This window comes from Otolemur garnettii, unplaced genomic scaffold (assembly GCF_000181295.1).
Source record: "Otolemur garnettii isolate 467f Iridium unplaced genomic scaffold, OtoGar3 scaffold00002, whole genome shotgun sequence".
Classification (NCBI taxonomy): domain Eukaryota; kingdom Metazoa; phylum Chordata; class Mammalia; order Primates; family Galagidae; genus Otolemur; species Otolemur garnettii.
In genome coordinates, this window is record NW_003852397.1 from 5433200 (window position 1) to 5450028 (window position 16829).

Sequence of the window (16829 nt, forward strand, 5' to 3'; positions counted from 1 at the left end):
ACAGCTCACAGCAACCTCCAACTCCTGGGCTCAAGCGAGTCTCCTGCCTCTGCCTCCCAAGTAGCTGGGACTACAGGCGCCCACCACAACACCCGACTATTTTTGGTTGCGCCGTCATTGTTGTTTGGCGGGCCTGGGCTAGATCAGAACCAGCCACCTTAGGTGTATGTGGCTGGCACCTTAGCCGATTGAGCCACAGGCGCCAAGCCAGAATGCATTTTTCTTAAAAGCAATTGCTGGATTATGAGTGAATTACTGTGGTGTTAGTTCAAAGTCTCAAACAAAATGCAAATGTGTTTAAAGTAGAAGCTATTGTGTGAAACATCTGTGTTTTATTATTAGACGTCCTCAAGGAATTTTTAAGACAGTTACTTAAAAAACTTGACCCTAGGCTCAGCACCTGTGGCTCAAGTGGCTAAGGCACCAGCCACATACACCTAAGGTGGCTGGTTCGAATCCAGCCTGGGCCCACCAAACAACGACAGCTGCAACCAAAAAATAGCCACCACAACGCCTGGCACCTGTGGTCCCAGCTACTTGGGAAGCTGAGGCAGGAGAATCGCTTGAGCCCAGGAGTTGGAGGTTGCTGTGAACTGTGATGTCACAGCACTCTACCCAGGGGGATAGCTTGAGGCTGTCTCAAAAAAAAAAAAAAATAACAACAACAACAACAACTTGACCCTAAATATTCCTAACTCAGTGGCAAGATCACAGCTCACTGCAACCTGGAACTCCTGGGCTCAAGCTATATCCTTCTACTTCAGCCTTTGAAGAGTAGGAACTACAGACCACCACACCCAGTTAAATTTTTTATAGTTGGGGTCTTGCAATATTGCCCAGGTCAGCCTTGAACTCTAGTCGTAAATAATCCTCAACCTCTCAAAGTGCTAGGATTACAAGCATGAACCACTGCACCTGGCCAAAAGTTGTATGTCAATTTTATAATTCTTGAAGTTCAATTCTGTGTCCCTTCTTCTTCATGATCTTGTATAATTTTTCTTACTTGACAATAGATAGTACATTAATCAGATTTGAATCTTACTATCTTCTTGATAGTACCCTCAATTAGGTAACAGTATCTAAAACATTCTATGAGAAGATGTTGTACTTTTACAAATTTCTACAATTTTATAAACTGCATGGTAGACACTTAGAAAACAATCTACTTTTATACATTGGTATTACCACTATTAATAGAACAGAATGAACTAGTTTATGATGGCATTTAAAATATAAAGATGCACAACAGTGAGACGCTACTTTACACCTAGCAGAATGGCTAAAATCCAAAATGCTGACAACTAATGCTGGCTGGCGATGTGGAGCAACAGGAGTACTTCTTCATTATTAGTGGGAATGCAAACTGGTACAACCACTTTGGAAGACAACTTCATAGGCTTCCCATATAATCCAGTAATTGCACTGCTGGTTACTTACCCAAATGTGCTGAAAACTTTGTCTACCAAAAAAACCTGCACATGAATGTTTATAGCAGCTTTACTCATAATTTCCCCAAACTGGCAGTAACCAAGATGTCCTTTAATAGGTGAACAGATAAACGATTGTATGTTCGTACAATGGAGAATTATTCAATAAAAAGAAATGAACTATCAAGTGACAAACAGACAGGAAGGAATCTTAAGCAGGTGTTGCTAAATGAAAGAAGCCAGTATGAAAAGGCTACATTCTATATGACTCCAACTATATCATATCCTAGAAAATACAAAACTATAAAAACAGTAAAAACATCAGTGGTTCCAAGAGCATGGGGAGAAGAGCACAGGGCATTCGTATCATATAGAATAGTGACTATTAACTATTCTATATGACACTGTAATAGCGGATGTGCGACATTATGCATTTCACAAAACCTACAGAATATGCAAACAGTGAACCCTAATGTGAACCATGGACTTTTGTTAATAGTAGTAATATGTCAATATTGACTCATTATTTACAACATACATGCCACATAAATGCTTACATGTTAATAGAAAAAAAAAAGTATGTCTGTGGTAAGGGATTAGTTGAAGGGGTAGAAAATAGAAATATGCTGTACTTTCTGTGCAATTTCTCTAAGTCTAAAACTGCTCTAAAAAATAAAGTTTTAAAAATTAAAAAAAAAAATGACTCCCAAGATATATTACTTTACTACTTACCTCAATGTGTTCTTTGGTAATAAGCCAAGGTCGATGTGCTAACACTTTGTTGAGTTCTCCTAAGTTCTGTAGTTTTTGAGGAGCATTCTCTAAACCATTGAGCCACTTGGGGTCCCCGCCAACATGAAGGAAATCATTCACATGCAGGTTTACTAAGTAGGAGCACTGATGTCTTGCTGCAGCCTTAAGAGAAAACAAAAACACTGAAATCTTGAACTACTACCAAATCCTTTTTCTTTACAATGTGCAAAAAAGGTAATTTTTTAAATTGTCTTTTCCAATTCTCCATAAACTAAATAAGTTTTCATATAAACAATTAAAAAATTCAAATATGCTACAGAAAATACTTCAGATATTCTAAGAACAAAATATCTAATAAAAGTATTTGAAACTTTAGAATTATCTACATAGAAATTTTCAGAACCTCAGACTAAAAGAAACTTAAGGTGCCAACCATAAAAAAAATGAAAAATTATTTGTAAACTTAACAGGAAGGACCACTTATGTCAATGTGAACTATTTATAATAATGAAATAAAACTCGTATTCTACTTTATTCATCTATTTAATGAAGAATGGTCCCCAACCCTTATAAATGTTTCTTTTTCTGTTATACTTAAAAGAAAGCTTATTTAATAGTAAAAACAGATACAAACAAGAATCCTATTACAAATCAATACAAATATTTATCCCTTTGTTTAAAGCATTAACTATCTCTTTAAGAGATTGGTAAAAACAGTCAGAAAGAATTTTTCATTAAATGTTTACAAACCATTATTCCAATGTAGTGTCGATAATGCAGGGGTAATGGCCCATCCATTTGCAGTAAATAGTGTTGAGTTTTTAAAAAACTTTCTAAATATTGGGGGTGGAAGACCATCACTAATGTAATGTTATCCAAACGACCCAAAGCAGCAAAAGAATCTGAAAATAAAGCATGCATCTGTGCGTCTTCACTCCCCACTTGGAGAATCTGTATAAATGAGAGAAAAACCCACGGTCACATAAATTGTAAACTGGTGTTAGGGAAAGAAAATATGCATGTGCCGCACTTGTAAGTAATATTTAGAAGCAGATTAAATTTGGTTTAAGAGAGAGGGGTTATAAATTCAAAATCAACTGGTAGTAAGACAGAAGAATGAATAGTCACACATTATACTATAGTAGAGGATAAACAACAAAGGCTGAACATGAAAGGCCATCTAGATAGGCTGCTTGCAGACTTGGCCAAAATCCAGATAAAGAAGCAGATTTAGATTATCAAACTTGCAGAGCTTGCAAACAAACAGACATGAAAGCCCTTCCTTACAAAAACACCTACTCACTCAATTTAAGGAGAACCAAAATTAATAGCAAACAATTCTTATGAAAACAAAGCATAGATGCTTCTAAATGTACAGAATTAATGATCCAATGTAGCACTGATATCAGCCTGTCGAGAGGGTCAAGACTAAGTAACTCAGTTTATGGGCACACCTAAACAATATCTAAATATAAACAGATGGAGTTTCACTGGTCAAAAACAAGTCTTGGCTTTACTTGATTAAATATGGGTGTTAAAAAAAAATCATGAAATACTAGAAACCAACATGACTATAACAGCTTTTTAATCCCACAGATTCACTGCCAAAGCATGATTAACTGATCAACTCTGCGTAAAACATGTTTTTGAGCGACAATCATTCAGATGCCAAGATGTGGGTCATAAAAGCTTCTCCTTAAAAGCATATGGTTCGCTGTGTACTTTGACAAACAACACACCTCCTTCTCTGGGATGAATCTGCTTGGTCCGTGTCCCAGTGGTCGAGGAATTCTAATTCCAAGTTCCTAGAAAAGAAAATTACACCATCTCAGGCCTTCAGGAGTAAACAACATGAACTGAGGCTACAGGAATGGGAGGGAAAAACAACCAGCTGAACAGAGGCAGGCTTGTTTTGGTGGTTTGTTTTCATGGTTATATATACATACCAACTCTTCTGTTTGTGTTGCAAAGCTAACAGCAGCTTATAATACAACTCTGACTAAAAACAATAAAACCTGTTTCACTAAAACCAGAGTTTTGCATAAAGTACTTGGCAGAAAGTCTAGAACAGAAAGTTCAGCACATAACAGCACATAACAGCCAACCCTGTGGACTGTCAGTGATACAAAATAAGGCCAATGTGTTTGTACATCTATAATTCAACCAAAATATCAATACTGTATGTCTTGTCAGGAAATGAAAAAGCAGTACCTCCACCTACATGTCTTAAACTGGAAAAACTGTAATTATCATTGCATCTACACACCTCAAAGTCAGAACAGAAATATTATGAAAAATAAAAACTAAAGGCACAAAAGAGAAAGTTCTATAGGGTATGTTTTCTTTGTGGCTAAATAAAACAGTTTCAGAGAAACTAATTTTGTTTGTAAGTCTGCATTAAATATTTTCTTTATAGGATGTCATCAGTCTTATATTTTAGAGAAGTGGAAATGAGAAATAAATGGCTTTTTGCCTTTTGACACAGAGAATCTAAAATCTTATAATTTATGTGATGGTGTAGCACAGTTAACAAGAACTGACAATCTACTTACCCTTAGGTGTTAGGGCGTCCTTCCTTCCGCCCCACCCCCATCCCACCCCTGCCAATATAATGTGCTTATAGAAACAAAACCAAAATAATGTAACTTTTTTACTGTTGTTGTTTTGAGGCCTATAATCCCATCAATCTAGTCTTGGTTAAAAAAAAAACAAAAAACTTGAGAGTTTATATAATTAAAGATTAACCCTTGCTTATATAATTACATACAAATATTATTTCCACTCTCCCTATGGTTACCAAAGGTTCTTAATGATATAAATCAGGAAGGAGGCATACAGAGAAGGACAGGTGGCAGTAATTCATGAAATCTGGTTGAAGCGACTAAAAACTGTCTGAGTAGAATGGATTTTTAAAAAATTAAGCAGGCAGGACAAAATTGATGAGAATTTTTCCTAGGAGAAATCAAGAGTCAGATTCAAAGTAGGCTCTATTTGCCAAAAGATTCCTGAAATAATGTGTAAATCAACTAATCTTACACTGGAAGTCAGGGATTGCTTCTTGGTTATTCCACACTTAACACTAGTCTGGCCATGAATGTGTCTCAGTTTTAACATCCTATAATAAATGCCAGGAGAAAACACATTCTTGTTATTTAATACATCATCGTGGCATGAATGCAGCCATTTATATAAAGTGATGACTCTATTAACCTTGCTAATTGCCAAGTTTCTAATTCAATTACATATATTTTAAACAAAATACACTGGACAAAACTATAAGGCTAAAAATCAGCATTTATCCCCTCTATGTTTTGAAAACTATCTTATTTAAACAAAATATATTTTAGGAAAATAACTGTTTCCTAAAATACAGGGTTTATTACTAATTTTATAACTAAGAGGCCCTATAATTGGGACCTCCAAAAATGAAAAGGAGTCATTTCAAATAGGGAAGAAATGAATTAGTTAACAAATACTCTTGCGATAGCTGGGCAGCTCACTCAGAAAAAAGTGAAGCTAGAGGCATAAAGCAGACTTTACGGCACAATAAATCAGAGTTAAATGTAAAAAAAACCCCCAAAACCCCAAACCCCCCAATTGTAATAGTATTAGAAGAAAACACTCAGGGGGTCATAAAATGTAACATTGATAAATTTAATGATATAAAGAATCAATTTCACATGGGAAAAAGACATACAAAGTCAAAAGTAAACAGAAAACTGGGAGATACAGCTGGTGCCTGTAGCACGGTGGTTATGGTGCCAGTCACATACACGGAGGCTGGTGGGTTTGAACCTGGCCTGGGCCTGCTAAACAATGACAAGGGCAAAAAAAAAATTTTTTTTAAAGTAACTGTGGTCCCAACTGCTTGGGAGGCTAAGGCAAGAGAATTGCTTACGCCCAAGAGTTGGAGATTGCTGTGAGCTGTGATGCTACAGCACTCTATTGAGGGTGACACAGTGACTGTCTCAAAAAAAGTGGGAGATATATTTGCAACTCTAGCAAAGGGCTAAATTAAAAAAACAGTCCTGCCTCACACTTGTAATCCCAGCACTCTGGGAGGCCGAGGCGGCTGGATTGTCTGAGCTCACAGGTTTGAGACCAGCCTGAGCAAGAGCGAGACTATGTCTCTAAAAATAGCTGGGCATTGTTGAAGGCACCTGTAGTCCCAGCTACCCAGCTACTTGGGAGACTGAGACAAGAGAATCACTTGAGTCCAAAAGCTTGGGATTGCTGTAAGCTATGACACCACAGCCCTCTACTGAGGGTGACAAAGTAAGACTTTGTCTCAAAAAAATAAAAATAAATAAATAAGCATTCCAACAAACCCATAAGAAAATCCCCAACAATCTCACAGAAAATGAGCAAAGAACAGGAAATACAAATAGTTGAAAAAAATGTTCAACACTTACAATAAAACAACTACAAGTTAACTATGAGATACCAGTTTTCTCCAAAAAGGTTGCTTAAGATTAAAAAGTTTGATAACAGGCTATATTGAAGGAGTCATTCATTGCTTATTCAAACTATTGATAGTGCTTAAGTGTGAGAAAGAAATAAGAGTACAAGGAGTATAAATTACTACAACCTTTAGGGAAGGCAATCTGCAATAATGAGCAAAGTCAGTCACATACTCTGAATCAACAATTCTATCCTAAGTGTTAAAATATATTCACATTTGTGTAAAAGAGTAACATTGTAACATAGTTTTTTTTAATTATCTTTTTTTTTTTTTTTTTTTGAGAGTCTTACTCTATCCCTCAGGTAGAGTTGTAATGGTGTCATCGTAGCTCTCTGAAACCTCAAACTCTTGGGCTCAAGTGATCCTCCTGCTTCAGCCTCTTGAGAAGCTGGGACTTCAGGCACCCTCTATGACACTTGGCTGTTTCTTTTCTATTTTTAGTAGAAACAGAGTTTTCTACTAAAACTCTTGCTCAAGCTGGTCTCGAACTCCTGAGCTCAAGCCATCCTCCTACCTCAGCCTCCCACAGTGCTAGGATTACAGGTGTGAGGCACTGTGCCTCGTTTCATAGTTTCATATAGTCCAAGACTGAAAATAACCTAAGTGTTTCAATAAAGTTCAGTATGACCATATAATAGATTAGCATGCAGTCTCTACAAAGAATGAAGCAGAACTACTACAGGGTGTCCCTAAATCACCCCTACAGTCACCATACATAGGGAAAATGGGAAACTAGCTATATGTACCTTTATTTACAAAATATTTCTTACAAAATTTTACAAAGAGGTAGCCAACATATAGAGAATATTTTGTAAATACAGTAGAGCCTCTTTAAGTTGACCACAGAGGGGACTGTAACAAACTGGTCAACATATAGGAACTAGGCCCACTGTACTGATACCTACATGTGGTGCATGTCTGATCTATGAAAATTAGGTCAACTTCAGGAGGTGGTCAATGTAGGGAGGTAGCCAAGTATGGTGGTCCTACTGTATTTTGTAAAATTTTGTTATGAGTATATAGATTGATTTTTTAAAAATCTCCAAGATATATTATGTGTGTGTGTGTGAGGAAACAAAGTACAAAATAAGTAATAGTTATATTTTATTTGTAAGGAGAAAAAGCCTCAGCAAGTCCATTTCTAGGACTTTATCTTACAAGTATGTATTTTAGTGGTATGTGGGTAGTTTTTTCCTTTTTAATGAAACTATACTGATAGCACATGGGCTTTAAAACAAAGAGGCACATACATTATGTTATTTTGGTTTTGTTACTATACCATATATATAGTTAACATACCAAACTATTATAAAACAACAGCTTTATAATTCTAAGAAGATGGCTATTGAAAACAATAGTTTCCTATAGGTATGGAGAGGGCTCTTCCAAGGTTCTGTGTAAATTTCAAGTCTTTCCTAAGTCCATCCCTTCCGCCAAATTTAGGGGCCATGTTAATAACATTGTCTCCCCTCTTCCTCGGGAATTCAGTGACTAAATTTTTCCTTCCAAATTCCTTAAAAATGTATTCTTTTAGAGTGAAAAACGATGTATTTTAAAATAGCACGTTAAGAAAAAGCAAACATTGGTTGGAATGGATTAGAGACTCATTGTGCAATGCCTCAGCTTTACGATCACACCCATTCCTTGATGAGGTACCGGAGAGCTAGGGACAGTAGAACGGGGAAAGCTGAAGAAAGGACCGGAAAGGAGTCTCTGACATTCAAAACTCCCACTTTGTTATTTTACCAAGTTTAGTTATAGGCAAAATAGAATTTTGCCAGGCTCTCACTTGGATTACCAGAGTCCGTTTCCTACTAAAAGCAGAAGAGGTTGTGAGCCATTTGTGCCATTCCATAAAAGCAGAAGTGGGTATAGGGAGAAAGGAGAAGAAATGAAAGAAAACATTGACAGAGGAGGAAGAGAGGGGAGGATAGATGGATTTTAAAATAATCAAGTGTTTCCCAAATGGTTTTGATCATAACTGTTATAATGAGAAATACAAGTTTCTGCTATACTAGAATCAAACATATTCTGATATTTGGAGGTTAAACTAAAAAGATACACTTTGTTCTCTCTCTTAGCTAACAGAATAGATAGATGATAGGGTTTCTAGAACAAGACCTAATCTTTTCTATTTAATCTCATGCCTAATGGAAGACAAAGGGCTACCTGGGGTGTTTCTGATGAGCTCTGAGACTACATTCCAATTTGTACTAGTTTAGATAGTGGCAGGAAATGGATCATTGACTCCATCCAGCCTCCCATTGCACACAAATTAACTTCTGAGAAAAGTAAACAGGGGCCAATTACCTTTAAAATAGCCAATAGAACTTATCACTGGAACTTTTATGAACAGGGCCTCATCTTTAAAAACAAAAAACACCAAAGGGCTAATGTTAAAATACCACCCCCCCACCACACACAACAAATATGGGATAGGGAAAAAAGCACAGCAGATTCAAAAGGTTTGGGCCCAAATCAGGATCCTGCTGGTTAGTAAACGTACAAAGCATTTAAAATTTAAATTGAAGGGTCCTAATCTATAAAATAATGATGATAAAATAATGCCATCAAACTCACGTTATAAATTACAGAATATTTTACAAATTACAGACATATACACACACCCTTTATTACAGACTCTAGTCTTATTTTAGGAATGAGGTCTAATAGATTTGGCTGTCTGATTTTTCAAATGTACCAGAGTAGGACAGTTAAAATGGGTTTTCCTGACTGTGGCTGGCACCCTAATATTAGTCAATAATATCTGAGAACCAAATTTGTCTTTTAGCTTTCTGCTTATCTCTTAGCTGACATAAACATGAAAAAAGGCAATCAAGGACTATTGATAATAACAATGGCAGCAGCCAACACAGAGTATTTATAAACTCAGCTCTGTTTTAAGTTTTATTACTTATAAACCAGAAACATGTATCTACCCTATTAAAGTTTATAAAGAATATTTGGTGTTTATAATATTCATGAAAAAAATACATGGGTCTGTGAGGCAGGTACTATTATCATCTCCGTTTTGAACAGATAATTGATGACCCTGGGATTTCAAGCTCAGAGTCAATAGTGAGTGGTGGAGATGAGTCTAGGAAGTCTAATTCTAGAGCTGGTATCTTTAACCGTTATTCTTTTGAGCTTCTGTAAGACTTGTTGATACCAAGGAGATCCTTTTAGATGCCACTGTTATTATACCATAGTATTCTTGGTTTCTAAAGGTTGAAAGTTTTAGTTTTCTGGAAAATTCACTTTCTACTTCTTAGTCACATGACAAATTAGTTATAACTATTTTCTAACAGGTGATGATCAAAAAAGGCACCATAGGTGTTCAGTGGGGGTGATCATAAGCCAAACTAAATATATTTCATAACTTCTTATTTAGGTTACTTGAATTATTCTTTCATTTACAGCTGTAAGAAACTGAATTACAGACTTTGGACAAATTTTGGCCAATCCAGTTTCTAGGAGGCAGAGCTGCCAACAATAAATGGCCTTGTTGAAAAGCAGATGTAGATGTTAATCATAGCACAAATCTCACAGACTCTGTGAAGGTGTGGCTGGAAAAACTAACATGAGAATAGTCCTCTCCCCTCAACAATCCTAATAACCATCTTTGAAAGAGACAGCAGCAATAACCTCCACCTCCACAATATTACTTCAAATCTGATATGTTTCTTCAGTCTATGATACTAACACATTAATTTTCAGTGAAAATTCTTAGTGAATGTTGACATTAGTACCACAGAAAGACTGTATGTATTGTTATCACCGTATGAATCAATGTTTGTGTAGGGAAAAGTACTGTTCTGATCAGATGTCTTTGGTCGTTAAAGATAACACTGTGAATGTGTATCAGTAACCTTGAGTGAAAGAATGATTTGCCACAAATGCAAAATGAAGCATTTGTTGGCTTATGGTGTCTACCTACCTGAAAAATTAGTTGAATAGTAAAAATAAAGAAATGATTATTTTTCTAACTAGTTGCATTTTTTACAAAAGCAAGCTCTAGATGTTTTGGCATATTACTGACAATCACAACATTCCTTGCGATTTTAATTACAAAATCAGTATGTGCTTTTTGAAACACATTTCAACAAGGTAAAGATATGTTGCATGAACAGTGAAAATTCTCATCCCATTCTTGCTTCTCTGAGAGAATTCACTGCCTACAGTTGGGTGCTGTTTAACATTGAAAACTTCACCCTGAAATGAAGAGATCTAGAACTGTTACCAAGAAATGCCCCTCCTATAACAAAATGTAGTAATACTTCTTTTTTAACACTACTACTATGTAATTCAAAAATATTAAAAAGTTAAGGTAATTTTTTTTCAATGAACTGTATTTTAGAAAAAAAAACAACTTACTGACTTCAAAGTACTGCATTTGTTAAGGCTGACTTAGGCCATATGTGTGCCTTACACTTTGCTCAGGAGTTCCATTCCTGGAAAATGTTTAATTTAAAAAGTATTATGAAAGCTTGCTATTTGAAAGGATTGTGTTATTAATTTTTCTGTAAAGTGAAAAGTTTCCCTATGAAGCAGTCCTTCCTACTTTATCTTCCTACATGTTGGATGTATTAAAAATGAAGCAGAACTATACAAAGTTTCTTGGTTTCCTAAACAAAATCCCATAAGCAAGGAAACAATGTGCCAGCTAAAAAGTATCTCTTTATCTTTTGGTTTACACAGCTATCTTTAGAAATTACAGATCTGGGCAAGAACCAGGATTCTTCACACAAACATCACCAGAAATAACAGACCTATTCAGGCAAAAGAATTGGGGCTCACTTCTGTTCAAAATGAGAAAAGATCTATTATAGCCTGCAAACAGAAACTGTAAATGCTAATCCAACACTTTCACACTGTTTTCTCTTTGGTCAAGTTTCCAAGGCAACATTATAAGAGTTTCAATCTGTATCTGTAAAACAGGAGCAAGTAATGTATCCATAATGTTAAAATGTAAAAAAAAAAAAATTTGGTGTTCTACAACTTTCACAAGAAAGGGTCTTCATTTAAGTTTACATGAATATACTTAATGTCTGGATAACATAGACTCCATTTACAAAACCGTGATTACTAAACCTGGGTCATTTTAGTGGGCAAAGCTGCAGAGAACTAATTCATATTTGGATTTCTTGAACTAAGGCACTACAACATTCTGATTTCAATTCAAACTTCAATTAGTATTACTTTATTTTCTCCCTTGTCATCTTTTGAATCAAAAACGTGTAAAGATTCAAATTTTCGCTAAGGTTACGTCCGTAATTTTCAAACGGTGTCCTATTTGCAACGTCTTAGAAAAAAACATGAAATGTTACAATAAAGACCTGCTTGTAAAGGCCAATTCAGACAGAAGAGGGCTGGTTTAATAGACGAGTTTTAAACGCTCTGCATAACGTCATAGAGCTTGCAGAACATACTTACTCTAGGCAACATCATCTTCTAACTGACTCAAATGTATTTTTTGATTTTTCTCCGGGGGGGAGGGGGCGGCTAAACAGTCGGTTCCGACCAGACGCCGAGGGGGAGCCACAGGCTGGTTCGCCCGGAGACTGAGCCGTGCTGGGCTCTGGCTTGCGGGGACTTGTGCAAAGGACAACGTCATTTACGTTTGGGGGACTTCCCCTTAGGCGACCGAGGCCGCAGGCTGTGCCGGCGCAGCCCCTCTCGCCCGGACGACCCTCGGGAGGACAGGTCTCCCACCCGCCCCAGGCCGCCCCTGGCCCTGCGGGGCGCGGCCGGGCCAGACACCCCCGAGGGGACGCCCGCCTCCCTGAGGAGCGTCTTCGGTGCCGTCGTGCTGTCAGGGTGCGACTGTAGGGAAGCGACGTGACCTCCGTGTGGCGAGGACAGCTCAGCCGGGTGTCCACCCGCCCACCCGGTCCCTCCGGCCCCTCGCCCAGGTACCTCGTCGGGGCCACGGTCCCCGCCGCACTGCTTGCAGCCCAGCAGCTCCGAGACGGCCAGCGAAGCCGTGTACGCCTGGTTCGCGGCGGTGGCCAGGCGCATGTCGGCTTGGGGACAGCTGCGGACGCGCGGAGGAGGCGAGCGCGGGGCTGCCGGCGGCGGCTCTGGGCTGCAGCACTTCAGTCAGCGCGGACGGCGGGGGCGGGGCGGCGCCGACAAACAAGCCGCGCGGCCCCGCCCCGCGCCTGTCACTCCACCGCCCCGGCGGCCGCGCGCGCCAATGCGGGTCCCGGGCGCCGCGGAGCCCCGCCCCTCGGTGCGGACGGGAGCGGGGCGGCGGGCGGTCTGAGGACGCCGGGCGAAAAACAAGCTCTGGGGCCCAGCTGCCCATCAGTAGCTAAGTTTCGGGTCCGAAAGGGGCTCAGCAGGCGGGAGGGGAGTGTGCACTGGGTCTGGGAGGTGCAGCGCGGGCACTCGGGCGCCAGGGAAAGGTGAACCTGTCCCTGTTTCCCGCCGCTGAGCATTTACTTGGAGCCAGACGGCAACCAGCCTCCAGCCTGAGACTGACCTTGGCAGCACCAGGAGTGATCAAGTTCTCTTTAAATTTCATAAACTATTGAAAGTCCCCTTCTTCCTTTCCGATAACGCCCAAACAACGCTTAATGGGCCGCAGAATGCAGGAACAAGTAGGGGACAGGACCATGGCCTATATTCAATGTGAAATTTATTTTTGGTAAGCTATGTAAAACTATAAATATCACTCCCCTCCACCAATAAGCCTTGGTAGCCAATCTCTGAATTGTCTTTTTTTTCTTTTCAAGTATATTTGAAGGTTTCTGATAAGCTCTCAAAACTGCAGAGAGAATTTCTATCTCTAAAATCTGATGAGGAACTTGCTAAAGGAGAGTTTATAAAGGGGAACAAGTAATTAACGTTGATGGATCCAGAACCCAAATTTCTCAAGTGTTGTGTCAATACTATTTCCTTACATAGTTCTATTAACTTAAAAAAAAAAATCAATTCCTAAATTTGATCTCCTTTTGCATGTTTGCCCTTGTGTTTTAAAAAACTTACATTCTCAAGTTAAAAAACAAAAACGTTGGAACATGACAGAAAGAAGCAAGCAGAATTAAAGTCAATAACAGTGACAGACACAAAACCAAGACTCATAAATGAAAATAAGTTTCATTTTTAGGAATGAGGTTACAATGTCTCAGCTAAGTTACTTTTAGCTTTTCAATTGTCCTATTTTAAAAGTGGTAGGCTGAAAATGTTACTTTTTATTTCTTATGTTCTCATACAGTGTTTTTAAAAATTGCTAAAGCACCCCAAGTAATTTTTGCTGATGGAGAGAAGCAATTTCGGGTTAATGTTAACATAGAAGAAAAGGATACAGAGGTTTCCCAGCTCTCTTCCACTGAGCACTGCCATAAGAAAAAAAAGTATCAACTGTCCGCTCAGTTTCAGCCGTAAACAAATACAAAACAACACAAACCTAGTAAATTTTCCAGTTTGCAGCAATATGACATACCTTCCGAGATTAACTGGTTGTAAATGAGTAACTAAATGCATTTGATGTATGGGACTGTGAGCTATAAAAGTAGTTAGATAAGGAAGGAAGTACATGAAAAATGGTGATTCTGGTTCTAAAAGAGTTGAGCTGTGATTTTAATTTTAAAAGAATACATAGTTTTAGTTGTCTAGCAGGGCATCATTTTTTTGGTTGGCATTAAAATTATGATATTTGCAAAATGTAGAATAGTAACTATATAATGAGAGGCAAGGGAAAATCAGGCATTCAGCTGACTCCAAAATGGTTTAAAATAATTAAATGCACGTTAAAATAGCATATATATAATAGTGTCTAATACTTAGTGCTTGCTAAATATTTCAGATATATTGAAATCTGAATTTTATAGAAAGCTTAAATTAGGATCCTCTTCCCCAGAAAGTTACCATATATTGTTTATTTTAATGCGGCCTTACCTAAAAAGAAAAATAATTTTAATGTGTGTTCTAATTTAGTGGTTTACTGAGAGCCTTCAAGCCATTAAATGTCAAGATTCCTTTATGGTCTCTATAAAGACTGACCTAAATTCTTCAAAGACTACTAATTTCTGCTCCTTTCTTCCATAGAGCAGAACTGAAAATTAGTCACTTTATGCTACAACATAAAAAGTTTGTCTCCAAATAAATCTATAGTAACCAAGAGTTCCAATAAATGTTAGGTGCTTCTCTTGACTTCTGATGCTAAGCACAGACAGGCATGTGATAAACATCTGCTGAAAACATGAACATTGATCAGAAAGGACCACAGTTGGGGGAAGAGGGTTGGACTATACTTTTGATCTTTACCATAGATTATCAGTATAGGCCAGCAGCTACTTTATGAAGTCTGCTTTTTTTTTTTTTTAGACGGAGCCTCAAGCTGTCCCCCTGGGTAGAGTGCCATGACATCACAGCTCACAGCAACCTCCAACTCCTGGGCTCAAGCAAGTCTCCTGCCTCAGCCTCCCAAGTAGCTGGGACTAGAGGCGCCCACCACAACGCCCGGCCATTTTTTGGTTGCAGCTGTCATTGTTGTTTAGCGGGCCCGGGCTGGGGATTCGAACCTGCCACCTTAGGTGTATGTGGTTGGCGCCTTAGCTGCTTGAGCCATAGGCGCCGAGCCGAAGTCTGCTTTTAAACATCACATTTCAACATTTTATTTCCTTTATGAATCCTGAAACCTAATCCAAGAAGTACTAGTCATTCTGAAATATTTCCTTTCTTCTAAAAATGTTTTGGTCAACTTACTCAAATGTTTCAAAGTGAGGTTCATTGCCTCTGCATCTGTCCTTTGCAGTAATGCTCTCAAGCCTTATTTTTCTCAAGACCAAATTGAAACATATATGTAAAAGCCAAGTGGTATCAAATGACTTGTTCTTAGCAGAGAACTATGACATATTAAGGGGAGTCTAACCTTGCAGTGGTGGTTCAAGATAGGCTTCCTGAAGGGAAAGACACCTAAGTTAGAATAGAGAGGCCTTGGTAAGAAAATATGGGGGAGGGCTTGGGAGAGTCAAGTCAGAGTTCTATGTAAAAGATCTAGCATGTGCAAAGGTCCAGAATCAAGAGATGGTCCATTAGGGAAGCAGAATTATAGGAAGTACATTGGGTCTGAAGGAGAGGGTAAGGAGAATGGAAGGAGTTCAGGTAAAAGATTATAGTAAGAAGGCATCGTTCAAGCTTCATTAAGAAATATGAATTTCATTTTTAAGGGTAGGTGGATTTACTGAATGTTTTAAACAGAGTGATATTAGATTTATATTTTAGCTAAATTTAGAAAAATACATTGGAAGGGGCAGAACTGGAGGCATGGAGATGAGTTAGAACAACTGTTGAGGCAATGTTGGCAAGGCAAGAGGTTGTTTTGAAGAACAATGAGAATAGAGAGAAGTGTAAGGATAAAGGTGGATTTTGTCCAACATGGTAATTAATTCCTTCATGGAGGCAATCATGCCTCAAACTCTTATTTTTGAAATTTAGGACATAAATCTCAAATTATCAGCTCTTCTGACCAAGAAGCTTCCCTTGATGCCACTCAGACTTTAAAAAGTATATAAAGTATAATCATTTAACAAACAGGAATATATATATTTTAGCAGAAAGAATAATCAAGTTAAAAGGCATAATCATGCTTTTGTAGATCACAAATTAAACCCTGAAGTTTCTGTTGAACCCAAAAGGAATTGGATTAAAGTACTATAGATTTGCACATCTCTTCATTGGTATCAGAATTGTTACATATTTGATACAGTAATTGGTTAGAAAAAACAAAGCAGTGGTTTCAGCCATTAAACTCAAGAACTTTAAGGGGGAAGTGAGAAGTGAGATGTGTTAGGTTTGTGTGGTTTAAGAATTCTTGAAAAATCCCCTATTGTCATTTAATATATTTCATTTAAAATGAATGCTGATTGGCTCACTCTTGTAATTCTAGCACTCTGAGAAGCCAAGGTGGAAGGATCCCTTGAGGTCAGGAGTTTGAGACTAGCCTGAGCAAGAGCAAGATCCTGTCTCTACTAAAAATAGAAGAGTTAGCCATGCATTATGGTGGGTACCTGTAGTCCCAGCTATAGGGGAGGCTGAGGCAGGAGGATCTTCTTGGGAAGCCACAGTACCAGCTTCTTTGATTTTTCTGTCTGCTCTTAACCCCTTCCCCCCTTGAAGTTTGAGGTTGCTTGTGAGCTAGGCTGACCCAATGGCGCTCTAGCCTGGGCAACAGAGTGAGA

The 16829-nt window shown here is 38.3% G+C and overlaps 1 protein-coding gene across 2 annotated transcripts in view; it reads right to left on the reverse strand.

The window, feature by feature from the left end:
• The window catches only part of SESN1 (sestrin 1), a 113738-nt gene that overhangs the window by 11543 nt on the left and 85366 nt on the right, over window positions 1-16829 (reverse strand). The window contains exons 1-4 of one of the 2 annotated variants that reach the window (XM_003781582.3): window positions 12559-12755; window positions 3920-3985; window positions 2931-3131; window positions 2160-2342 (exon numbers count right to left, since the gene is read on the reverse strand). In XM_003781582.3, the coding sequence (XP_003781630.1) occupies window positions 2160-2342; window positions 2931-3131; window positions 3920-3985; window positions 12559-12660 (552 nt within the window). In that variant the 5' untranslated portion in view covers window positions 12661-12755. Of the gene's footprint in view, window positions 1-2159; window positions 2343-2930; window positions 3132-3919; window positions 3986-12558; window positions 12756-16829 lie in introns of those variants that run through there. The other variant, XM_012806253.1, reaches the window with a different exon arrangement.